This window comes from Vanessa atalanta, chromosome 16, assembly GCF_905147765.1.
Source record: "Vanessa atalanta chromosome 16, ilVanAtal1.2, whole genome shotgun sequence".
Lineage (NCBI taxonomy): Eukaryota > Metazoa > Arthropoda > Insecta > Lepidoptera > Nymphalidae > Vanessa > Vanessa atalanta.
The window spans coordinates 2,144,473-2,171,979 of record NC_061886.1 but is presented as its reverse complement, the minus strand read 5'-3'; the positions used below and the strand labels follow the sequence as shown (position 1 = coordinate 2,171,979).

At 32.9% G+C, this 27,507-nt stretch overlaps 3 protein-coding genes across 6 annotated transcripts in view; 2 read left to right on the top strand and 1 right to left on the bottom strand.

Moving 5' to 3' along the window:
* Positions 1–9,802, top strand: part of LOC125070163 (espin) — a 94,878-nt gene extending 85,076 nt beyond the window's left edge. For 3 of the 4 annotated variants that reach the window (XM_047679899.1, XM_047679897.1, XM_047679901.1), the window contains 4 exons: positions 712–1,268; positions 8,190–8,398; positions 8,827–9,011; positions 9,368–9,802. In XM_047679899.1, the coding sequence (XP_047535855.1) occupies positions 712–1,268; positions 8,190–8,398; positions 8,827–9,011; positions 9,368–9,477 (1,061 nt within the window). In that variant the 3' untranslated portion in view covers positions 9,478–9,802. The remainder of the gene's footprint in view (positions 1–711; positions 1,269–8,189; positions 8,399–8,826; positions 9,012–9,367) is intronic. The other variant, XM_047679900.1, reaches the window with a different exon arrangement.
* A 555-nt stretch (positions 9,803–10,357) lies between these two features.
* On the top strand, positions 10,358–11,968 carry LOC125070102. Its single transcript, XM_047679803.1, has 2 exons — positions 10,358–10,400; positions 10,499–11,968. Exons 1-2 carry the CDS (start codon positions 10,358–10,360, stop codon positions 11,965–11,967), a joined length of 1,512 nt encoding a protein of 503 aa, XP_047535759.1. The 3' UTR covers position 11,968.
* A 116-nt stretch (positions 11,969–12,084) lies between these two features.
* On the bottom strand, positions 12,085–17,913 carry LOC125069857 (aladin-like). Its single transcript, XM_047679454.1, has 6 exons — positions 17,728–17,913; positions 17,061–17,656; positions 16,500–16,712; positions 15,168–15,319; positions 14,455–14,653; positions 12,085–12,347 (listed from the first exon to the last, which is right to left on the bottom strand). Exons 1-6 carry the CDS (start codon positions 17,848–17,850, stop codon positions 12,206–12,208), a joined length of 1,425 nt encoding a protein of 474 aa, XP_047535410.1. The 5' UTR covers positions 17,851–17,913; the 3' UTR covers positions 12,085–12,205.
* Positions 17,914–27,507: the final 9,594 nt, after the last annotated feature.

Sequence of the window (27,507 nt, the reverse complement as noted above, 5' to 3'; positions counted from 1 at the left end):
CCTCCCCCAAGGCGCGCCATCGATTCGTATATACTTGTTACAAGTTTTGTGTTTTGTGTTGTTTTACAAGTAAAACATACAATTGTAATAGGAGATCACCGAGTTAATTTTCTTCTGGCTTATTTTCGATTAAAATACGTGATTTATGTTACTTGTAAATATTATCTTGTTTTAAAATAGTGCTCCATACAAACCTGTCTATTTAGTTTTAATTAAAACTAAGATCGAGTAAATATATCGCTTCTTAATTTGTTCTAGTAATACTAATTATAATTATAGATATTATAGCAAGCCGGTTCAGTAATGTGTATTTTATTATTAAGCTACTGTTTTTAAAATCAATGCGCATATAATTTCACATTCAGTGAGTTGCATTGTGCGTTTTCTAATGTTTATTCATAAAACGGCAATCAATCTTTCGACGACGCAGTATTGACATAAACGACATCCGTTTTTGTAGGTGCCAATTAATACGTCGACATTATACCTTTCAAGCATGCGATGTGTATATTTGTAAGACATATTTAAAATTAACAAACTTCTTAGAAATAATAATAATTACCTAGCTACGTTTTAATTTAGTAAATCTAGACTATTCCGAGATTTAAGTTAGATTACCTAGCATATATCACGCTCAGTGCGTCGCATGCGCGGGGTGCTTGCGCGGCGATGCGCGTACTTTCTCTCCCCGCTAACGGTGCCGTGTTGCAGCGGGGCGGCGCGGCTCAGCGGCATCGGCAGACGACGAGCGACCGCGCGCGCCCAACCTCGTCAACAAGCAGCCCGCGCTCCCCTTCGTGCCGCCGGCCTTCCCGAACAACGCGCCGGACCGCCTCATCAAACCCTCGGAGTATTTGAAGACCATCACGGCGCCCTGCAAGCGCGACGACGGCGCGGCGGAGGCGCGGCCACCGCCCCCGCCGCCCGTCCCGGACAATGTGCCGCCACCACCGCCCCAGCCACCCTTGACGCACCAGCCCCTGGCAGCCATCAGCAGCGCTGAACTTACAGCTGTGAGGCTAAAGATGACGGCTACTAAGACGATGTCAGCACCACCGCCGACGCGATCCGTCAGTCTCCAATGCCTACCCAGTGCAGCAGATTTCAGAAGCGCAAAGACGGATCTGATCGAGGAGCTGAAGATGTCGAAGGATATCACTGGAATAAGGAAGTTGAAGGTGGAACGAGCGAGACGGGAGAGCTTGCAGGATAAGGAGACGTTCACGGAGTTCACCAAACGATTCACGGCGGAGAACTTTGTCGATCAGGTAAGTGGTTCAGTTTTTAAATCCCATCCGAAGTGACATTGTCTTTGTAATGTAAGAATTAAGATAAATTAATTTCTTTGTTACACTCTCGGGTGCAACTGCATCCGCGCATTTAACCCACTGATCCACTTCACTCGTCTGTTACTCGTCTAATGACCGTGAAATAAAATGACTGGTGCTTTAAACGAAATTGCGTATTTTTACGCTTCGGTGGAGTTTTTTAGAGAAGAAATGTAGTCTTAGTATCCGATTCGAGGTTTTTTTTATCTTCAAAAGATTTATCGTCTTTTGTAATCGCGATATCAAATTATCGTTTATCTATCAGCTAGTTTGAAAAGAAATTTACTGATATCATATGTTACAGATCTTACGTGTAATTTTGAACTGAACAGTTTTTGTTTACCCTCTGATCGTTATCATAGTTTTTAAAGTTTTTTTTTATTTACCTCCTTACCTTATATAAATTGCTAATAAGTTTAAAGGCTTTTTTATTTGTTCGATATTAAATGATATCGTAATGGGCGAAACGACCTTTTAGTTGGGGTAGTCACGTAAAACGCTTTAAGAAGATCTGCTATTAGGATTTCAGGTTTATTTTTCTGAATGTAATAAGGACGTAATATTATGATATGCTTTTGAAGATGTTACGTTTGGTGTTTAGTTTATTTACATATTGAAAATCTATATTAATATTATAAATGCGAAAGTAACTCTGCTTGTCTGTTGCGTTCTCACGTATAAACCACAGAAAAGTATTTGATGAAATTTCATATAAAACAAGCTTAAGCACGAAGGAGTGATATGGACATTTTTTATACCTAACACCTGACAATCAATCCCAAAAAAGCGAGAAAAGCCGCGGGCGATAGCTAGTATATAAATAATCTGTACGTGTAGGTAACTGACCAATAAACATTTCACAGGGACGAAGTCGAGGTGGTTACCTAGTTTACTATAGTAATATGTAAACAAATACACAGTTTTCAATGTCAATACGTAGGTTTGTTTAAATTATAAGAAGAACATACTTTCACAGGAAAAATTGATATTTATAAATTGTAAAGATTTTCACTGTCTTCTAATGAAATCATCTTAAATAACCTCTTAAGTATAGTAATCAGACTCTGACTGACTCGTTGCAAATCATGAGTTCTCGAGTTCGAGTTTTTTTGGTTATTTGGTACCGAATTGCCAGCAACAGCTTGGAAGTTAACACTCATACACGTTAAGTCGTTGGTGCTACACCAAATGTTCTTCCGGTCTTGGTGGATTGCACCCCACCATCTCAACAGTCACTCACTCATATGTGATAGGAATTAGAGACTGCAAAAATTTTAGCACATAAACTTGTACATTATTATCTTTCCTGCACAGATGCACTTCGAGAATAAACAGGGCCGTAAGCGGTCAGCTGCACAGATCTACAATGGTCTATACGTCTTGCTCATGAATAGATAGTATCTTAACATCTCTATTATAATATGTATAAATTTAAAATGTTAGAAGTTCAATAACCTATTACGACGTTAATGAAAGGTTGTAACTATACAAATATTTTCAGAAGAGGTTTCTGGAATGGTCCCATGATATCTGATCACAACAATGAAAGCGAATTTATCTAATTCTCAAACACACTTTGAGTTATGAAACACTTTTGAGAAATTTAGCTGTATTAAATATAATAAAAAGTCTATCCAAGATTGCTTTAATTAGCATCAATTAACGTTGCAAATCGGAATACTTCGGATGATCCAGTGATTACGTTTCATGGTTGAAATCTTCCTCACATTGTTCTAGATTGGTAAAAGATTACAAGTGAAATATCTCGTAAACCAGAAGCCGCAATAGTAAGCAAACTTTGATCATCTTTCTTATTATTATAATTTTGTTATCAAAAGTTCGCGTGCACGATAACGCAAACGCTTACAGATATATAATTAAATTCAAATATACTGGCCAGTTTATACGGCAGTAGATTCGAACTTTTCTTAAATGTCTGAACAATAACCGTTTTTGGGTTTTCCTGTCAAAAAAATGACAGTTATATTATGAAGCTGGTAGTTTATTATATATTATATATCTATGATAGTAATATTACCTGAAAATAAAATTAATGCTGGAAAAAATTAAAAATATTTGTCTAAAAAGAGTTCGTATATGTAACTGTTTTTTTTTAAATTTCTGCTTATAGATAACTAGCTATCGCTCGTGGCTTCGTTCGTGTTTTCAGAGTCGGTTGTCAGGAGTTAATCAAATTCTGTTCAGGGGTTTCACCGAAAAAAAAAACATATAGACAGAGAGAAAGACAGACAGTTACTTAGAGTTATTCTACCGCTCAACAATAGTACTCAGTATTGTTGTGTTCCGGTTTGTAGGGTGAGTCAGCCAGTGTACCTACATGCATAAGGGACATAACATCTTATTTCCCTAGGTTGGTGGCGCATTGGCGATGTTAGAAATGTTTAATATTTCTTACAGCGCCATTGTCTATGGGCGATGGGGACCGCTTTACATCAGGTGGCCCACGCTCGTACTCCAACCTAAGCCATAAAAAAATGTAACATGAACAAATGTTTTTGACACAATGTTTAAAGTATATATCATATAAGCAAATAATTTCACAATTAGAGAAAGGTGGAGAATGTTACAATACAAGTTGCGCCGCCGAGCGATTATGCAAATGGCATCATCGCTCATTTCCGAACTAGAGAAGTTTCTGTAAATAAACATAGACAATAGAAACGGCGTGATGTTTTTTTTTAATTCGCTGACAGTTCATAAATCAATTGATTAAATTAAATTAATATCATCCAATCTCATACGAGCTTTGTATAAAGAAATTATTCCATAACCACGAAGTCGTTATTTACTCTTTTACATAGCTCATTTCCGTAATGATATATTCAATAGCTCCGAGCGAAAGTTAACTTTATGTATCATGTCAATTAGGTCAAGTTTTGAATGAAAAATATTTCAATTTTTTTTCGTGGCAGTATGCGCATATCCGTTTTCACGCTTTCACTGTTTCTGATGCTGCGTCTTGAATCATGATTCGGTATCACGATTTTTGTTTATCTTCGAAGAAAACACTTAAATGAAATACTGTGTTACATTGTTTCAGAGTCGTTATGGTTTTGAATGACTCTATTAATGTTACAGGAAGTGATGAAACGTTTAAAATAACGCCATTTTTCAATAACAATGCAGCGTTAAGTTACGTGAAGGCAAGATCTATTGAACTTAGTAAAACAGAATCACAAGTTCAAATTCAGTTTAATTATTTTAAATTAATAGTCATTTATTTAGGAGGTTGTTGCATCGATGAGTAAAAAAAAAATATATCTTTTCAATTTATTGAAAAGTAGTAAAGTTGTCTATGTGTAAATCTATTAATATTAGATTTGTGTCTATGATATTTGACAGCATACCGTATGGCTAGGAAAGAGTAGGGATTATGCCAAATAACTTTGTAACATAATAATGATACATACAATGAACACGTGGAACCCTTTGCTCGAAATTAAAAATAAAATACCTATAGCACCCCTGCAGGGGTGAATTAAGAAAAGCTTATGTCTTTTCTCGGGATCCACAATCTATCTCGTTCTTTTAAATCGGTTCAGCGGTTTAAATGTGAAGTGGTAACAGACAGAGTTACATTCGCATTCATAATATTAGTTTTGAATTAGATAAAAGTTTAGTGAGACGTGGTGATAAGTCGGAAATAACATTTTGATATGAACATAGTTTGAGTCCCAGAGAAGGATATAGGCTTTTTTTATGCACCTTTCTAGGTGGTGAAATCGAGGGTGACGGTTTGTGTGCTATAGGTAAAGTTGTCTAAATTTTTTGGGTAAAGCTGCAGGTTCACAGGTAGTATGTTTATTATGTATAATTATAATTTTAATTGTGTGAGTGAAATAATATTATTAGATTATTAACTTTAATAAAAGCCTTTTAACATTTACATATTTGAAGAGTTAAGTTCAAATCGTTTATTAAGTTTATCCTGTAATAAGTTATCTTTTACTTGAACTTGGCTTGACACGCTACCGCGTGTCTAGAATAATTATAATCTCAATTGTATGAGGGAAACAATAATATTACCTTATTTACTTTAATAAAAGCCTTTTAACATTTGTTACAACAGTTCAAATCGTTGATTAAGTTTATCCTGTAATAAGTTATCCGGCGTCAAACTGTCTTTAGTTTAGTATCATTAAGTTTAACGCACGTATACTCGACACACACACGCGCTAGTGTTTACGTAAGTACACACGTAAAGTCTTATAACATATTCATTTGTGTTAATTAATAAGAATTTTAGTGTTACATAATTATATAATTAGTATCTATGCCACGCCTATTGTTAACAGAAAGACTTGGAAAAATTGTTTTGAAGCAAGCTTTTTGTGGTATTGCAATTCATCGTATATTCATTAACAGAAGATTTGAAGATGAGTATAGCTCTGTTAATTTATATTGACAAGTTATACTGCCAAATTAAGTTGTTACTTGTTACCTTAGACAATGGACAAGTTACATAGACAAGCAATGATCATTATATGACTGCTTTTATTTACGTTGTACGTTCTTAATCTGGTCAGATAACTATATATATATATGTGTGTCATAGTTTCACGTAGGTTTTGAGAAAATAGGCTGTGATTTTATGAGGGTTCGGTTTCATCAAATGTCAGAACTAATAAGATATCTGTAAAAAAAGTAAAAATATATCGCAAAAAACTGACATTTTAATAAACGCATCTAAACGTATGTTACATTTAGAAATTGCTTGTAGTAAAGTATGAGAGAGTTGTATTTTAAGTTAAAAACTTTCTTTCGAGTGCGCCGGCGCCGGTGGAAATGATCGCAATCAAGAATCGTTTCCATTTCATAAGAGCCACGGCAATTATTATATCTTATTTACAAACTTCAATACCTGTTTGAACGAGGCTTTCGTTATGAACGTGTGTTTGCGTAATCGGTGAAAAAATCAATATTTAGTCGGGAGAAATTGATGAAGTTGAATTTCGATTTGGTGATGTCATTTTATTAATGAGGTGATAAAAGATTTATATCAATATTTATAACAACACGAACAACGGAAGAACGGATTTTGATTCTTGGACGCCTGGTATTCGTTTCATTTTCCTTACATTTTTCATGTTATAGAAGAGGATTTTCTTTTTCTTAATAATTTATTTACTAAAGTAGTAGAGAGTCTGTAAATATACCATTGCTTGGCTAAGTCCTTCATTTGTGGAGAAGGTCTGGAATTTATTCCACTACGCTGCTCCAATACGGATAAGTGGTTTACACATATGACAGATTTTTATAAAATCCATGCAGGTTTTTTCACGACGTTTTCCTTCATTGCCGATCACGAGATGAATTATAAACAGGAATTAAGCACGTGAAAAATCAACGTTAGTCCGGGTTTGAACCCGCAATCATCGAGTAAGATTCACGTATTCTAACAACTGGTCATCTTGGGTCGTTTACTAACTAACCAAAATCAAATGCCAATTCAAATTTCCAACGTTGTAAATTCGATATAATTATGAAATTTTCACAAAAAATTAACTAAAAATATATTTTTTTAATGCTTATTATTCCTTATTTTGGTTACTCTGTCACATCTGACAGTATCATTTTCGTTTAGAAATACCCTACCATAGAGTTTTGGAGCATCTTTACTAATTTGAAATTGTTTTTGGCCGAAATAAAAAAATTAAATATAAAAATCGGGAATTAAGTTAAGATAACGGGACATGAAATGTATTCAATTTGTTACACCTCAAGTCCAAACATTTTTCCTGGACATCCATCACCTAGTTCCCGTTACCGTCACGGCGTGCGTATCGCGTGTGATGTAAGCAATAATCACTGCTAACGGTATAGAATGCTATAAATATCTCGAGATATTGCTATCTTAGAATCGATTTTTTTCTTCGATGTTCCTAACGATTACTGTAGATTTTACTGGAATTAGTTTCGGTCAGCTGGGCTTGTTTTAACATTTTTATTAGACTTTTAACAAGTTATTAATTAAAGAGATGTCGAAAAACTAGACCACGGTATATTTCGCAATTAATCTTTAGTTATTTTTATATCGTATTCGTTAAAGTTTTTCATACGATGAATATTAATTTCTAGAATCAAATCGCGTCCACTGCGTTCTTGTTTATCACATATCTGTTATTTTTTACACGTTACTTTAAATTAGAACGTCATGTATGTACATATATAAATATATGAGACGGACATGGACGTCCGTATAAAGCAAAAATAGACTAATCCTAAGAACATATTTTCCCATTCGTAATGTTCATTAAAAAATTACACTTTCTGATAACTATAGGCTACATTTTACTAATAGACTAAACAAACGCTGAAAAGGTACATTTATACGAGTACTAGAAGTCAACCTTGTTTGTATTTGATTGTTCACTTGTATAATACACGCGTGGAATATATAGAACCGGATTTAGAGGTCTGGAGGCCCTGGGCAACAGAGGAGTCTAGGCGTCTAATTATTACCTATTTCACAAAATAATTTGAACAATTTCATTTCTATCAGCAAAGATTGTCAATAATTTATTTACTCTTTGTAACAGTATCTTTTAAAACAGTAAATAGTAATATTATTATAATTTGATTATATCCAGATATCTAAACATTGGAATCTCTATTGTGGGAGACCCTCTTTCGTGGAGGCCCCAGGGCTGTTGCCCTGGTTGCCGCCCCCTAAATCCGGTCCGGTTCTTAAAAGAAAAGACAATGTCACTCAATGTTTTATCGATATAATTTCGTTATTATGTATTGAAAATGTATCGATAATACAGTAGAAATTTGTCCAAAATACGGACTGAAATCCGAAAACGGATACTTCAAAATGAGGCGGTTGGTCGACGGCAGGGTTTTTCACAGATCCCAGAACGAGACACGGCTGGCAACATCATACCCGCGTGGAAGCGACAGATGCTGGCACGGAGAGCTGCTGAGAAGGCACGGAAAGATCTGGAGAGAGAGCTCGCTGGAGAGGCGGAGAGACGACGAGCTGCATCGGTGCCGGCTTGGAAGAGGCAGTTGCTCGCTCGGAGGGAGGAAGCGGAGAGTCGTTTGAGGTATCATATATAATTGCGTTAAGAATTTGTGACTATTTTGGCGTATCTGTCTGTGATTAAGGCTCTTGGTAATATGTAAAGCTGAAACTATCGATTTGGCCGTTTAGCTCTTTTATTAAAGTTCTCATGTTGAGGATTGCTAAAACATTGGATAATGTTTACGGTATAAATTGTGTATCATCATAGTAAAGCTTTTCAATAAAAGGACAAATATATATTTAGCAAATTATATAAAAATAAACGTATTTAAATAAACATATTATTCAATATAAATGTGATGTACGTGTGAAGTAAATACAATTCTTTTTTCACATTGACGAAGTCAGGACGCGTAGTTAGTACCTAAATTATTAAGAACGTGTTTATTTTTATCTAAAAGTATAAACTATATGGAGTTTACTTAATACTTTTCTTATTTATATTTTCAGACAATCACTGTATACTCCTAAAGTTGAAGAGACAAATGACACAATGAAACAAAACGTAGACTGGCGCGCGTACCCCGGCTCGCAGCGCGCCGTGTCCATCGACAACATTTCGCTCTGCTACGACGCGCCCGCGCAGCCCATGCGAGCGCCCTCCGAAGTGAAACTCTCCTCGGAACATTGCAATGGTAACTTACCTTTGTGGATTTATTTACAATTTCAATGTCATGTTTTGTCTGTGGTTCTTGGTTCATTAGAACATAGATAAAGAACAAGTGTTACCATAACATTATAATTTCTCAATATGTTATAATAACTGATAAATCTGTCGTGTAGAATCGTTTTTTATTTTAAATTATTTATCGATATAATTGCAATAACTTGAAAAAAACCTGTACTACCTGATTTAGGTAATATTTATAAATAGAAAGCTTGTAACATTATAAGTCTTAGAAAGATCAGGAAATTATGAACCATTTTATATTTAATTATATAACATAGGAAATTATAAATGAAATAATTAATAAATATGCTTTTTTTACAGGTCACTCCACCCTAAACGGTCACCGCGAGAACGAAGATGAAAACGCTAAAATAATCCCCTGGCGAGCTCAGTTACGTAAGACAAACAGCAAACTTAATTTACTTGAGTAGGTTAATTATTGGTAGAAATGGTAGGATTCGTATAGGTCGCTAGTTACAATAAACTTTGGTTTTTTTATAATGGCAACGTTGTAAAATATAATCACTATATTTTATCCGTTGAAATTAACATTCGAAATGTTGTAATTTTGTCTATAACTAATTTCGAGACGATATTTTTTTCGATCTTTATTTCAAATGAGTGTTGCTATACTACGATGGTAGATTTAATTTTTATGCCTTAGGAAACTAAAGTGTGAAAATTATAACGACATTTCATAATAAATTTTATAAAATTTACCTTAGTTCTATCACGATTTTTAACTTTATAACTTTTATACTTTTTTAATGTAACATATTTTAAGAAGTAAGAAAGTAATGTAAAAATGTAAATCTTATTTTTTTTTTAAATTGTATAATCACGAAATTATTCAAATCGAAGAAATATTTTTTTTTGTTGTCATTTAAGAAATATTTATAGATTTTACTAATATGCAAGTGATATTAATGTTGCAATATTAGTTTTAAGCTTAACATACTTTTGCTACAATCATGTAAGCTAAAATTACGATTGAGTAAGATTTAAATCGATTGAACAATGTTAATAAAAATGTTGCTTTAAATTTGTTGTTTCATTATTATATAATAATTACGTATATAATAATTATTGTTACATATTGATTAACGACTTTGGTTGTTTATGTAATTTCCAAACACGAAATGGTTTTGCCTACCTTAAATTGTTTTTATATTTCAAATTTATTGCTTGCGGATAACTTACGTTAGAACAAAAAATCTTTTGCATCATGAGTGTTTTTTTATGATAACATAAAACGAAGTCACATAAAATATATGGATAGTTTTTATTCAAATCACTATGCGATACAGTAAAATGTTTCGTAGAAAGAAATGTTTTAACACGTTATTCTACATTGGTGAGCGTTTTATTCATATATTTAAAATAAAATAAAAAAAAGTTTTATTTATTTCCTAGTAACTTAATTTCAGTAAAAATGTTTTTCACAAATTTCAGTTAAATATTTTATAATTTCGAATATATTCATAAAGAGCACCAAGAGTTCACAAGTAATAAAAGGTAGTTTACCTGATCTACATACTCTATTTAGATTATTCAATACATTCATAGAACCAGTAATTAGATCCTATCCAGCTGACAAACCAGTTATAAGAACTATAGAAACAGAAATCGAGAAAGTTATTCGAGAGAAAACAGCTCAATTACGTTATTTACTACAAGATAATGACGTTAAGAATCTCGAAAATAAACTTTTCTTGGAAGATAAAGATGAAACGACAATCATAGAATTCTTACCCAAAACAGATGAAAGAAATAAAGATAGAGATGACGTATTTAAAACGCATCTTAAGAAATATAAAAAGATACGTGAGAAAATAAACAGGGCTCTAATAAAGGAATCAGTTTCCGACAAAACACAAAAGCTCGTCGTTAGAACTTTAGACGATTTAATACGAAATCTAGTTGGGAGTCAGTGTAAATGGAAACGAAACCTTCGGGCTGACGGGTATGAAGAGCCGGCTGTGATAGCTGACAGGTGGAATCAAGGATTGCGTAAACTTAGAAGACTTCTTATCAATTTATTTAAAAATGATTTCAGACGAAACGATGACGTTCCTGTATTTCTAGACAATTTACAAATGTTGTTCAATACTGTTACAAAGGATGTCGATACAGTATCGAAACGATACAAAATCCAATGCGAATTTGTACCAAAATCTCGGTCGTATTCTTTAAAACACGGTGCGAATGGTTCCAATAGTTTGAGAAACAGCTGGGATAAGACAGACGATGAAGATAGGTGTCAAAATGTTGTAGTATGTTCAAATGAGTTAAAAGAATTCATGCAAAAATTATACTTAGCTCTTAACGATACATCTATCAGCGTAATTAGGAATTATGCTGAAATGTACTCTAGGGATGTAACCGGCGACAATGAAAACGATAAAGACACTGTTATTGTAACACTAAACACATTAAGTGGTAAAACTATAGGTAATATTAAAGATATATTCGTGAAAGAAACAAAAATGTTTACACTTGACAAAGGAAAAAATAAAGAGGCCAATATTGACGCTTTAACGAATTATGTAAAAAATACAGTAGAGCATGTTAAGGAGAATATTAAAAGTAACTTAAATTCCGATATAGTTACACTCGGAGAGAAAATTAAAACAGTTATAAGGGACGACATAAACGTAAACTTGGTCGTTGATTTGGGTAACTTAGAAAGGGAATTTGTTTCGAAAATTTGTAGTATTTTTCGATTCTGTAACGGCAAATACAGCGGCAGACGTTTCTTGTCTCAAAATAAAAACAGCTTATACGTCCAAGTACAACTAACTATGGATGACGTGATGGCAGATAATAATCATTTCAGATCAATTATTAATAAGAAAAATATTCAAAATACCACAATTCATCAAAATGCGTTCGCAAACGTAACTAGGACTACGTATATTTAAAACAATGTTGCCATGACATAATAAGTTACCTTTGCCAAATATTACTAAGATTTTTAAATAAATAAAAAAAAAAACAACATAAAATAAAACCTCATTTATTATATCATACAAAAATATTAAATTTATTTTTATTTCTCAAAGCCGTTCCATTTTCATTTTCTTTCTTATTCTGTGGTTCATATTTTTCTTAATATAAAGGCTGTTGCATTGCTTTCGATAAAATCCGTCTCGTTTAAACTTAATAACCATCTGTATAAATAATGGGGAAGTGTTGTATTCTTCCACTTGACCAGGCGATGGTTAAACAGGCACCATCTGTGAAGTTTTGTTGGAATGCCAGCGTTGATGGCACTTCATTTTCGATCCCGGTGATGAAACAACTAAAAACAAATATTTTTTTATAAATTAACTTTGCAATGTGCTATATTCGAATCTATTTTTATATTAGAATCTATTTCTATCCGACTTCATAAAAAGGAGGTTATCAGTTCGATATGTATGTATGTAACATTTTTACAATTGAAATTATATTTGAGTATGATGATCCATTTAGACTTTCAAGCACGTATGTTTAATTTCATAAGTGTATGTTTGTACGTTTGTCCACAAATTTCTCGAAAAAAATAGTTTAATTGAGAAAATATTTTTTAATTTAAGTTAGGTACACTTCAACTTAGGGAACAGTTTAAGTTTCAATTAAACCGGTCCAGTAGTTTCAGAGATATAGGTAAACTACTCGTATGAATATGTATGTACGTAGGGAGTTATATAATTATATAGTTATTATTATGCAAAAGTTAAAAGAGTGTGTTTGGTACTACTTCGTTACGAACTACTGAACGATTAAAGATTATCTTTTGTACTCTTTGTCCCAAAATACCTGCGATAAAATAATTTGACACGGTTGAAGCCACGGGTGTCGTACTGCTATTATTATTTGTGCCCTACTACTAGTTAATAATAATAGGAGTACTTAAAAAAAATATTTCTGTTATTTAGTCTTAGTCTAATTTAAATTTTATCTTATTTAGTTTTTTATTTCAATTGTATGTTTTTTATATTTTCTTAAGTTTATTTTAGTGTGATTAGTTAGCTGTAATTTTCGTTAGAATTTGTGTTTAATTTATGTTTGTTTTCATTTTTGTCAAAATATTGTCTCACATTTTTTTTTTTATTAGATATTCTTATTGTAGCAAGTGTCGTACACGCCTGTAATGGTGTACCACACAGAATAAGTCTGATGTTCTTTTATTAACTACTATTTTATTGTGTATATGCCGATGGTGTGTCTTTTAAATAAATAAATAAATAAATAAATAAACAGTTACTGAGAATTATTACGTAAATGCATCATTTCCTGGTATACTAGGGGAGGTTGTTTTAACAGTTTGTTTTGTTTATTGTCTGTTTGTTTTTTTCAATGCTACCCTCTGTCTCTTTAGAGGTCGGACCCAGCCAGTACTGTACAAAAAATAAAAAAAATGTACTTAATACATAATAAATGTTAACACTTAATATTAAGACGCGTCTGCTGCTGGCTGACAGAGCTGGCCCCGACCTCAAAAATTTGTCGGCGAGTGTACTAAATTAGGTATATCTTAGAAAAACCTTTTGACCTTTCCGTAAGTACTATAAAAAAATATTTTTTTTTTGCTATTTTCAAAGTCAGTTTAATTTTTTATAAATTATTTTTATTTACATGACTCTTCTCGCTCTATAGTGAAATATAAATTAATCCAAAGGTACTACGAATTATTATTGTCAATCACAAGGCACGGGACATGACGTGGCGTGACGCAGACTTTGTATTTGACAAACTGCCAGAGGAAATAAGACAAAAATTGTCGTTTCCTCTGGCAGAGTAGATTTTGGAAAAGTCATAAAACTAATTTTTTCGCTTATAGTGTTATCAATACAGTTCTGCGAAGATATTAAAGTTTTACAAGTATATATGTGTATTTTTTTAATTTTTGTATATATTTTAATGGTGATAGCTTAAGCCATCCATAACATTGGCTTCCTTTGACGCTAAGAGGGGTTAAACATAATGTCATACTACGCTAACTAGTCTTCAATTTTAAATTTATTATAGCTATATATAATACACTACTAAAATAGGCAGAATTTTTCATTCATATGAAGCTTAAGTCTATGGTCACAAGTGACTATCATCAGATGTTCTAGTCATTTATCTACATTCTATTAATAAATTGTATTATAAATTTAATTGCATGATTCCATTACGTTTTCTTTAATGGGTGATAGGTCTTTGTCCAAGGCCATCTGGATAATTACCAGCCACTCATCATATGTAAGGATAGGTGGTTAAAATTTTCTAACGGCGCCAGTTTCTATGAGTGGTAGTGACCATATCCAATTAAAAAACTACCACCGTCGGCTAACTATTGAAAAAAAAAAAGACTTATAAACATGTCAAGTTTAGAAAAGTGTGTTAAGTGTAAATAATTGTAAATTCAATTGACTCACCAAGGCGTGACACTAAGCTGCATCATGAGCTGAGTTGTACTGAACACAGCTATTATGTGTGACTCTTCAAATAGCAGAGCCAGGTAGCGACCAGACGGGTCCCAGCACATCTCAAGAATGGGTCCACCAACTAAATCACCAGAAGGCAGTTCTACCTTCGTCACATCTAGGACTGGCTGGGCCTTACTGGTTTTTGCTCCTAAAAATATAATATGAAATTTAAGTTTTAATAAACAAGCAGAGAAAACATCTTTTTAATAAACTTGTTTTGTCCTTACAGCTAAAACTACTGAGTCTACAAAGTTTAAATTTGAACCATACATAAATTTTATAACAAGGATGGATTTTTGAAGATTTCAACTTTAAAATGAAATGGCAAAGGATTGGCTGCCAGATCAACATAAAAACAGATTAAAATTTTACAGTTAGTAATTTTTTACTTTAAAAACTTTTTATTACTCTACAGAAAAACAACAAATACAGCAAAAAAATATAAACTAATCTATTGTCTGTTTAAAAAGGTAATTTTTTTTTTTTATTAATTGCCTTGAACACCTGCCTGTTTATAATGTAATTTTTAATAAGCTTTTTACATGTTTCATTTCAAATAATATTCTGTTATTTCAGGTTACTATTGAGATATAGATATGCATCCTTTACTCCAAATCTTAGGTAATTATAAAATTAATAAAATTGTTAACTGTTGTACTGACCATTCATCAAACCAGTGTTATTAAGAGCATAGACAATAGGTTCTCCTTTAGCGGCAAATAACACAACATCCTTTGGTCCCCAGCATGCTGCTACCACACGGCAGCCGCGCGCGCACCACCGCTCCGGTGTCCAGCTCTGAGTGTCCCATACTCTGAAAATTAAGTTAACTTTTAAAGAGTGTACTGTTTATAGTTGAAATATATAAACTTAGCATTTAAATTCAAATTAGTTGATTGTATTCAAATTAATGTTATTAAAATAACATATATTTAAAATAAAAATGAGCCGAGATGGCCCAGTGGTCAGAATGCATCTTAAGCAATGATTGCGGGTGCGAAGCCAGTTAAGCACCTTTTCTATGTGTGTAATTTGTGTTTATAATTCATCTCCTTTTTTTTTCTCGCTGGAAAAACGCGTTACGCGCTTCTCCCACGTGATGGAATGTGGGGGCATTTGTGGGACTCCCCGGAGCCCTGGACGCCGAGTGCACCCAGGTACGCCGGGTTTACCCACTAATAAACCAGCAGTACCCTTTCTGTCTTTCGGCGGGCGCCACGGGATCGCGCTTCTCCCACGTGATGGAATGTGGGGGCATTTGTGGGACTCCCCGGAGCCCTGGACGCCGAGTGCACCCAGGTACGCCGGGTTTACCCACTAATAAACCAGCAGTACCCTTTCTGTCTTTCGGCGGGCGCCACGGGATCGCTTGCGATGCTACCGTGACGGCCTGACGGTCGGCCCGCCTATGCGGGCCTCCAACGCCTAGAGGGGGTTCTCGGGGTACTGCGAGGCCTATTGAGGCGGGGGGAGAAGGTGCGCGTAGCGCTTCTTCCTCCTCCCCGGTTGTCTTCGGCGGAGCGGGAGTCGACGTCGTCGGGAAAATGTGCAGTGAGAAAATGCGATATCTCTAATATTTTTTAGAAGATAGCAAGCCTGTCTTATAATTCATCTCCTGGGGAACCTAGGTGTGTTTAATTTCTATGTCTTATATATCCACCTCGGAGTTGCTCGGTGGAATAACAAAACTATCCCTTTGAGGGATAGAAGGTTTTAGCCCAGCAAAGGGTTTTTAATTTAGAACCTATTTAAAAAAAAAGTGAATACTATAGAGTATATACTATGATAGAATTTGTGGTATAGATATTTTTGCATATTTATTATTTGAAGAAATAAATTAAATTGAGATCAGTTTAATGACATGGTTTAGTAGTTTAGTTAATGGCAATTCATGGGATGATATTTTAGAACAGGTACTGTTTAATTTGGTGTTTTTTATACATATTTAAATTCTTCTTTACAAACATGTATAAGTAGGGAAAATATATTGTCACCTGAATATAATAGATGAAGTTGCTGCAAATATTTTGTTAGCTGTAAGTGACCACCTGGCAAATACTATGCCACCCCCGGCAACTCTACGTAATGGTATTGCCGTTTCCATGGCAACATCCCAGACCAGCATTGAGGTGTCGGCTCCACAGCAGCTAATTAAGAGATCACCATTCGGAGACCAACTTACATCTGTTACTGGACTGTGACCGGCTCTGAAATATTTTTTTATTGTTGGTTTACACAATATTATCCTACACTTTTTAAAAATAAGTTGAATGCTTGATTTATATTGTTTATCTTTAGTTTATACTGACAACATTGTTGGATTGCGGTTAGGTTAGTGTAATAGCAAAAATATGTCTATAACAGTCACATAAAAAGCGAGGTATAGGTCTAATACCTTTGCCTTGATGGCTCGCTTATATACTTAAAATGAGATCTTTTATAACTAAGCAGTATATCAATACTTTGATTAGACAACATTGTGGTGTAAGTTTTACCATTATATAGACATTAAAGTGGTGTCATTCGACCATTTTAACAAAAAAGAGATAGCTTACCTTTTTAAAACAACAGCATTGCTAGAAGATGGCTTTGTGAACATGGAATTAGGGTCCACTGTCCACACTATTACACCTTGTTCACAGCCAACGGCTATTTCCGAGGCAGAGTATGGTCTCCAACTCAACGACGAGACGTGGCCTTGAGCCTTACATTTTAATGTTGAAACAAAAGAAACTTCTGAACAGTAAACCCTTACATTGTCATCAGCCGTTGCTAATGCAATTTTTGTTGTATGTGGATGCCATGCTATGCATTTTACGGGAGCACTACCCCAATTTCTCGTCCTTGAGTATTTCGATACAATCTTTGGCCCTATATCTTTTAAATGCGGTTGCATAAAGTACCTTAACGCAGTGAACAAGTTCGCTACTTTTAATGCATATGACGCTGTAATAGCGAGGGTTTTGCTATCTCTATTCACATTTGGATCGGCAGCTACACTCAATGCTTCAACGAAACCTTGTTTGTACCAAACACTAGTTATTTTTTTTAACAAATTATCCTCAACGTCAACGTACATGGATATATTTTCGTCAGATAATCTATGATGGTGTAAGTCCTTTGTGACGTTAATTTTTGGATGGTTCTTAGTCTAGAAAGAAAAATATTGAATGTTAGTAACATAAAATGATAAGTAACTATTGATACAAAAGTTAACCTTACCGAATTCGTAAATGTTGAAATATTTCCATAACGAACATTACCGCAACAATATACTTCATTTATTTTACAAAATGCCGTTTCTTCCGGATTAGGTAACTCCGGGAAACCACTGAAAATACTCATTATAATTTATAATATTAATTCTACTTTTTTCAGCAGCGTCAAACCGGCGAGAAAACAAGTAATTCAAATTCAAATTTGACGTCAGATGTCAACTGTCAATGTCGTTGTATGTTATAGAATAACAACAAACTTAATGCTGTATTTTTAATCTGTACTGTATCTGCAATATATCTCTAACTCGTATTAATAATTTAACGTGGAGAGCCTTCCTGAGTGATAGATTTACAATGACAGGCTCATAAACTGCATCAATTTCAAAACACCTTTGAAATAAACATTTTAAACAAGTATTCAAACTTTTTATACAAATTTAAATTGAAACCAATAGTTTGGTTCGTTAACTTCATAATAGCGTAGTATTCTATCCTTAAGTGTATGTTTATATACTGGAAAGGACTATTAATTTTTTGGAACAAAATCTATAAATGTAACAAAAATTGACTTTGGTTGGTTAATCGAAAAATTCGTTTTTATAATAAAAAAAAGTTAAAGCACAAATTCTGAGCACAGATTTCCCACTTTTGCATCACAGTAAAATTTTCGCATATTGATCCCATGTAAGGTAGGTACCACGTTATTGCAGTATTGTCACATCAAACTACCACTTTTACTGTTTTGACGAACCGTGTCGATGAACACAAGTTTCGCCCGATAATCAAAATGTCACCCCATCTCTGTCTGCACCATTCGAACAGGTCCTACATATATTGGTGAACAATGGGCGGCTTGTTCGGATGAAGTATCCATATTTATGATTACGAAACTTTTGTTGAGTTTAAAAGTCTAATAATCTATACTATTGGTATGTAACTAATTATATAATTAAGTTAAATTATACAATTAGTTACAAACAAAACAAAAGAAAAAAACAAAATGAATCAATTTCAAACGTTATTCAAATAACAGACGAATTTGAGACTATGCATAAATTTTATTTTTCCAGCTATAATTATATCTCTTACTGCAGTTCAATTTTTTATGATTTCATTTAGTAAAATCGAAAAAGCTTAGTTATCAAAAATATGAATTTGAAAGTAATCCTGCACTTTGATGCATTTTATGAGCGTTAAAGTCTTTTTAATATTTTTATCACTACGTTTGCTAGGTGATAAGGCTTCGTACAAATCTGTTTTCGTAGGTACCGCCCACTCAAATGTTATTTTAACATTTTAAGCTTCGGTAGGGCCGTTCGACCATAAATAGAAATCGAGTCTGGTCTTTATCCTCTGTATATCCTCTACACGTGTCTACCTATACACGTGTTCAGTACAATTCAAAGATGTAGTGTGAAAGATATATAGATACGAGAACTAAGAGAGATACTAAGGAGTCCAACTGTGCAATGGGGGAGTTGATTCTGGGGTTTTTGCTGTGACACCTAATATACCTAGTATACGACGCAGTCCTGGATATAACTTTCCTCAAAGGTCGATATGGACGGTAGTCTTGACCGACTTCGTTTTCCAGAAGGTGATGGCAGAGCAGGATCGTGGAAGAACCGATGCCCTTTGCAGAGCCGATAAAGATCACTTTAACGGTAGAGCCTGGTATAGTGTGGTGGATATGAAAAACAACAGGATACTCGAAGCCCTGTTTCAAATTTTTGTATGGGACACTATTTTATTTTAATTGATATTCATTAAGAATAACGAAACGAAAGTTGGTGCACAATATTAATATAGAACTTTATTAATAGCATAGTTTATTCTCCACAAACCTTAAAAATTCTAATATTTTACGTGATGATAATTAATATAGGAAAAGTAATCACATCAGAACGGATTCAACTAAATAAACATTACGCTAAGTGCTCCGTATTTTCATTATATATTAGAATAATAAAACCATAAAGAGAATTATGAAATCCATTGTCTGCATTTTCCGAGTAATTTCAAGTTACAAATATTTGAAACGCAAAGATAAAAGATTCTGCTTTCGTTTCAGCGTGTAATAACGCGCTTTGGAAAATTTACAGCGGGTCGGGAAGATTTATTTGAAACGTAAGATGTGACACCGGTATAATTGATTTCCTGTGCTTCGCAGGTGAACGAGAAAATGTCCTTATAAAATATGAATCGGTTTCGGATATCTTAATTACAAGGTTTTTAATCTTTTAATAGTATAAATTAATAGCTTAAGTCTGTTCGCTTTTTCGCCTGTTTCTTAGGTGCATGACAGATTTCAATTAAGTTTTTTTTTTTCGGAAAGTTTTATGGTAATTAATTATAATATTATGATACGGCGGTTATCGTCAACAGGAACTGGCCCAAATGCGACAGAAGAAATCATGTGATAAAAAATTATTTGGGCATTAGCCCTATTCTTTATTGTTTTATTCTTAAATCCGAAATAAATTTAAGGGCAATTCGATACGACTAATGAAAGAAAGTTCTAATCGCAAGCCTAACTTCATACGAGTAGGTACGTGTTTTCCTAAGTATAGGACTATAACTACCACTAACTTGTAAACATTTTGGTTTTTAATTAATTAAACAATATTAAAGTAAAAATAAATGCCAATCCGAGGCTGGAACTAAACCTTCCGAATCTATAACGTGCGAAGTCAGCGTATTCATATTTAAAGGTGTAGCGAAATTAGAGGTTTATTAATCAAGTTGTAAAGGTGCTTTTATTGCATACGCTCTCCAAATAAATGATAGATATATATAATATTTACGCCCAACTGTATTTGTCTTAAGAAAACCCACAGAAAAGTCGAAGTCGGTATATATATGTTTATAAATCTTTTATAGGAGGTTATGGTTAGGATAAAATATTGTAATATTTTAGTATTTTGTTTAAAATCTGACTGTTAATATTATATTATCTTAACGAACTATATTGCGAACACAACAGTTCGATTGTTATGTTACTATAAAAATATTTTTTATTCGCTTGGACTTCATAAGTAAGTCAAAAACTATGAATGTCTAGGTTTGGTACCACCGTAGAAATCTGAGGGAACCACTGATAAGTTCGGTTTACCGACAAATATCAATACTTTCTGCTGTTGTGTTTCGGTTTGAAGGCCGAGTAGTAGAATTAATAATTGCATCATACAAAAAGTAGGAAACAGCAATTATATTTAGGTGCAAGAATTGATTATAAATTTTTGTCAGTGTCAATATATACGAGAAAGTGCCCGCTTAACATTAGAAAGACTTTTTGCTTGGCATTTTTTTTTAAATTAAATTGATGTGTGTACTTTTTGATTTTCTTTTTGTAAAAATATATATGAGCCGAGATGGCCCAGTGGTTAGAACGCGTGCATCTTAACCGATGATTTCGGGTTCAAACCCAGGCAAGCACCACTGAAATTTCATGTGCTTAATTTGTGTTTATAATTCATCTCGTGCTCGGCGGTAAAGGAAAACATCGTGAGGAAACCTGCATGTATCTAATTTCAACGAAATTCTGCCACATGTGTATTCCGTCAACCCGCATTGGAGCAGCGTGGTGGAATATGCTCCAAACCTTCTCCTCAAAGGGAGAGGAGGCCTTTATCCCAGCAGTGGGACATTTACGGGCTGCTAATGCTAAAAATATATATATATATATATTACAATTTAAAAAAACAAACTCTATGTGAAATATTTTATTGGTTAGATTCCTTTTTAAAAATATTTGATTTCAACAACTACAATTAAATCTAAGCAAAACATAGAAATAAAAATTCGTATTTCATTCAAATGTTTTGTATTCGATTTAAATTCATCTTTTTATTCGAATAAAAATATTTAAGCGTCTAAAGTATGTAACGGCGGTAGATTATATCTTATACAGATTAATTAATAAGTTAAAGTTTAACCTAATAAGATTCCGGTAAAGGACGAATTAGTCAACAGAATAGTCTAACTTTATTCTCACCCGCTGCAACTATACAAAGACTTTGTTTTAATTTAACTTACAAACCAATTTATTTTAAATTATCCTTCCTTTTATTTAATCTAAAACTCTCATTACTGGATCTTTTCTCATTCAAACTCTTTTTTAATTATCGTTTCAGAATTGAAATTGTGTTCGAATACATTTATGTTAACTATAAATGTCATTAAATGTAAAGAGGTTTAATATTGAGTTTTTTTAATTTATAATTTTATAGAATATTGTATTTAATTATTATACTATTATGGTAGCGAAATTGCGTCGTCGGTTTGGCAGGGACGGCAATAATACAGATGCACTAGGTTGTATTAATTTTTTTTTTTTATGGTTTAGATAGGCGGGAAAACAGGCCACAACTGTCAACACTGTCCATAGACATAAACGCGATACACAAAATTAACCATACCTCATATAACCAATGACCGTCAAATCTTAGGAACTGAGATGTTATGTCCCTTATGCTTGTAGTTGCACTAGCTCACTCACCCTTCAAACCGGAAAACATTCATACTAAGTATTGCTGTTTAGTGATAGAATATAAATGATGAGTGTATTTGTACCTACCTAGACGCTTGCACAAAGCCCCAAGTAAATTTAATTTTATACAATATACAATACAAAAATATTTAAAAATTTACTAACAAAGCGAATATTTAAAAATATTTAGATGAGTATGCAGGCCGAGTAAGTTTTTCAAACAACATGTACGGTATGAACTCATTTTTTTTTTCACACAAAATATTTTTGTGTTTAGAATGTTTTTGGTGATGTTCATTTAGGCATTAAAATGTGTTGACAAATAATACTTTTAGGCATATGGATAAAAAAAAAAAACGTTATCAACAACATCGAGGATATCGATAACTATTTTTTCAAAGTCGATAATGTATTAAGATTTTATTTAGATAACTGTACCACGTTACTATGTACTTAACGATTTATAATTGAAAATAAGAGAACAATAATTGTTTGAAAAGGGCGATGAATCTAAAGCAGGAGTAGTAGGATTGCAATAAAATATACAATGGGTTTCGTACTGTAATTGTACTGTTTTGTTATAAATTTGGTAGCAACTTTTTTAATTTCCAGTATACAGGATTTGAAATTTGGAAGTCAACGGACGTACGACCGAATTGCCTTATAGATTTTGATGATTAGAGCGTAGAATTAGCACAATAAGTCCTATAGTCAATTCCAATGGCAGTAGGAGTAAAAAAATAAAATTTTAATGATCGGATTCGTGACACTTGGCACTTAGGAAGTAAAGTTAAAGTGGTTTATATAGTAACATTAATTGTATGTGTTGTATTAAAAATTAAGAAAATTAATTAAGAATGTGTGGTATATAATAAAGTTGAGCGATTAGCAATTAAATTACATGGAATACGTCAATTTAAGGTTTGTCTATCTTTGCTTCTCCTGCCATTGGAATATAAATGTTTCTAAATTCCCATACGAACACCGTATATTGGTCAGTGTCTATTGTTGTGTTGAGAGACTTTATTGTCGTTGTTTTTATGAGATTATATATAAGTTACGTCATAAAAATTTCATTTAAGAATTCTAAAAAAAAATCCGAAAAAATTACCTTATTTTTTTTAAACACACGCTTGTCACGTCAATTGCCTTAATTTAAAGAGGATGAAACTGCGAAGCTCACATAACTACTGACTAAAAACTCCTCCGAAACGCGTTGCAACTTCTGATATAAGGTTCATGTCGGTTTCGTAGTTTTTCATTACTTATTAATATAGATATTATTGTAACTGTTATTTATGTAGTAAATAGTGATCTAAGGTTATCAAGGATATCAGTGAATAGAGAGACAGAGCGTAGAAGACTTTTCTCTAGAATTGTTTGAGAGAGTCAATTTATATTTTATGTTACATTCATTATTTTAATTTATCTTCATTTAGCCGCGCATACTATATACTCCTAATTGGGTTGAAATATCTTAAGTGCTTAAACTTCCTTCGTGAAAACGAAATGAAAATCCGCCCAATAGTTCCTGAGATTGGTTTTTATATATGGGGGTATTCATATTAATAATTATGATACGAATAAGCTTCTATAAATACGTGTTTACGTTTATAAACGTACGAAACCCTAATAATGTAAAATCAACCATGAAATACTGCAGTTAATTAAAAACAAATCGTCGTTCAGAAATATTTCCGAGCTCATTTAATCGTAAAGGTATTTAATTAATGTTTTAATTAAAGTCTAAGGATGCGGTGTATTTTCATATTAATGTCAATTGATTTGATACTGAGACAAACGTACGTAAACGCAATTAATGCTCATTCAATTGTTTCGATGGAAATTGACTCGGACTTCGGATATGATAGGTTTGATACGCCGTATCTTTTTAAGGTACAATTTTTATATATATTTATATATATTATATATGACTTTTTTCTTTTTATCGTCAATTAAAATTAAGTTTGTTTTTATATAACAGGTTGTAATAGGTAAATGGGCCATCTGATGTTAAGTGGTCAGAACCGGTCATAGACATAGCCTTTAAAAATATAACCATTCCTTACATTGACAATGCGCCACCAACCTTGGGAACTAAGAAGTTAAAAGTGCCTGTATATACACTGGTCCTCATCCTCCAAACTGGAACACAATAATACTAACTATTGTTGTTTGGCGGCAGAATACCTAATGTTTGGGTACCTACCCAGACGGGAACCAAGCCGTATAAAGTAAAATTCTAATTATTAATCAAATCAAAATGAAAATATACTCTAATCAAGTAGGCTCTTACAAGGAGTTTTGTATCTTCATTTTAATACAAGATTAAAAAATGAAAAGCCGGTTCGGAATGTAGATTATATCGGGATGAACTTTTTTCTTCAATCAAACGAAAACTATAGAACGTATCGGTATTAGACCAATTGACGCGATATCATCCGTAGATGGTTAAAGGCTATTATTATTTTTTAATTATATCGAGAAAAGCCAACTAGAAATACAGTAGTTACCCTATTTCGTCAAACATAAAAACATTAATTATTATTACTATATATTTATTTGAGTTTCATTCAAGTTTAAATTTATATTAAACGTTTATATAATGACATTGTTTCAGAGAGATTTCATGAATCATAATAAAGATACAATGTTGAGAAACAGACGGTTGAGCGCTTATCCTTTTGTGGAAGTTGGCCCTGGATCGTTCAAGGCGGAAAACCCGAAATTGTCCTCAGATTATATAATAAATCAGTTCAAGAAGTTACTGGCGATTAAGAAGAAAATGAAGGAAAATAACGATTGAGATTTGTGTTTATTAAAAATAAAGTTTATATTGTTTCGATTGTTAAAGTTTGAAATGTAACAATTTAGGATGTATAACTGTTTTTTTTTTATTATAATATATTTTTTATTAAACTATTTTACTAATTTCACATTTTTAAATACCGAATAACATCTAGGTTTCAGTAATATTAAACTCTTATTTATGTATATTTAATTTACCTGAACATATATTTTTCAACAAATATCATTAAAGCGGTTTAAAAAATAAACAAAATGGATACTGCTACACGTACGTACTCTGCGACATCGAAATTTTAATCAAAACTTCAAACCAATTCCTTTTAAACCTTTCTTCTCTTTATTTAATCTAAAGTTCTCATTACGGACGATAACAGCAAAAGGACTGAGATAAGAAAATGAATTTTTAAAAGCATTACGTTGAACAAAGAGATTCAGCACTGAATCTGCATTTTACTTACAACTAATTTCGTACCACGAGTCTTTGTAGGTTGACTATATTTTTTGTTTTAGCCAAAAAAAGTTTGCATGTGTTTTTAATATTACCACACGTTTATTAGCTATAAATTATTTTTATATTTTTATTATTATTATTTTAAATAGAGATTTTGACTTTTGGTTAAATAAAAAAGTTAGGCTGAATAATGTTAAGTTGTTGCTATATGTCAAAATATTATTTGAATAATAAAAAGGCGACATAAATGACAGAGATAGTTAATAATTATTTGCTAACTTTACGTCTACATAACGTCGGCATCATTGTGGTCTGAAATCGCAGAATAAAGATCAGAAAAAGAGAAATATCAATATATTGCATGTAGAATGAAACAAAAACTATTAGAAAGAAAAAAAAAATATTTTTTAACATTTTTCGATGTAATAAGATAAAAACCTGATTTAATAATAAACTTAGTAAACTAATAAAGTAGAGTACTAAAAATTATTAGAATAAATCATACGAACAATAATTATTACTTGATCGTCGAGCTGAACGTTGAATTGTTGTTTATTTTAAAATCAATATAAAGTGCACTTTCCTCGCTCCGGTAGCGAACGTTATCAAATATTTGCAACGGGGTAGATAGCGGACATTCAGATGACTGGATTCTTTAATATCCTGTTGCATTTCATACAGATCTCGGAGAAATTTGTATAAAATATTTATTAAAAATTGTTCGAATTTTCACTTTAAGTAAAGTCTTATTTTAATATATAATATAATATTTCGGAAGAATTACGGAATATTATATTTACATACTAGCTGTGCCCGCGACTTCGTGTGCGTTTTAATTTAACAAAAAACGTTTTCGTTCAGTTCGAAAATTTTACTATAACTTATTAATTCTGTATTAGACAGCTTTGGTGGGAGGCACCCGACGTGACGGCAGAGTGGTGACATGCGCTAGAGCTGTCCTCGATACTGGACAGTATTTGGACATTGCAGGGTGACTTTATATATAATTCTAAAATAAAAGTAGCCTCAGTTACTCCTAAGTTAGTGAAAGTCCCGTCAAAATCGGTCCAGCCGTTCCAGGGATTAGCCGGAACAAACAGACACCCCAATTTGATTATATGTATGTATATATAGAAATAGAGAATAATAGAATATTGTTAATAGATTTATTTGTTACTTTTTAATGATATTGTATTTGAGCAGACAATACATAAAATACATACATTAACTAGATTAATTCTACCTGCCAAAGAGCACCAAATATCCCGGTTCTCTGCTGAAATACATAATTAATCTATTCTCAAAATAAAACACATAATCAGAAGTTCTCCGGGGACAGATGAAAATTCATACATAACCATCATCATTACTTATATTTTGGTTTCGTAGTGGAGTAAAGAAAATACAATCCGCGTAACAAAATCGCCATAGCGACCCTACGGACATAATGTTGCAAATGTCGTAAGCAAAACTGACGCTAATGTGATTAGAAGCGCTGCGGACTCAATGTCTCGGAAGCATTTACTTTCATTTACCTGATACTGATAAACCTGGAGTTTAAGGTGCACGCGCTTATCTTACCTGTAATGTGGAAATGTATAACATTTTACATGATAGCATAATACTAGAATTAACGTTAAAGAATGAAGATACATCGGATAGATAAAAAATGCATGATATTTTAGCACATAATTTTTTTTTTATGATCACTGTGACAAAGGATATAGGGTGGAGGGTTTTAAAGTACATTTTTGGCTGTCGTAATTTATACATAACCCCTAAGGTCCTGTTTCAGCGTCTATATATAAATACAAAGGGTATCATCATCACTCACTTGTTCTTATCCCATTTCTTAGGGGGACCATTATGAGCGCCCCCTTAAAGCCAACCCTCTATGAAATTGCTTTTCCTGGTATCTCTTTGCGTCATAATTGGTTAGACATTCGAAAGATAATATAATTGTCAAACTAATAATCTGTACTAATATTATAAATGTGAAAGTAACTGTCTGTTACCTCTTTACGCTTAAACTGCTG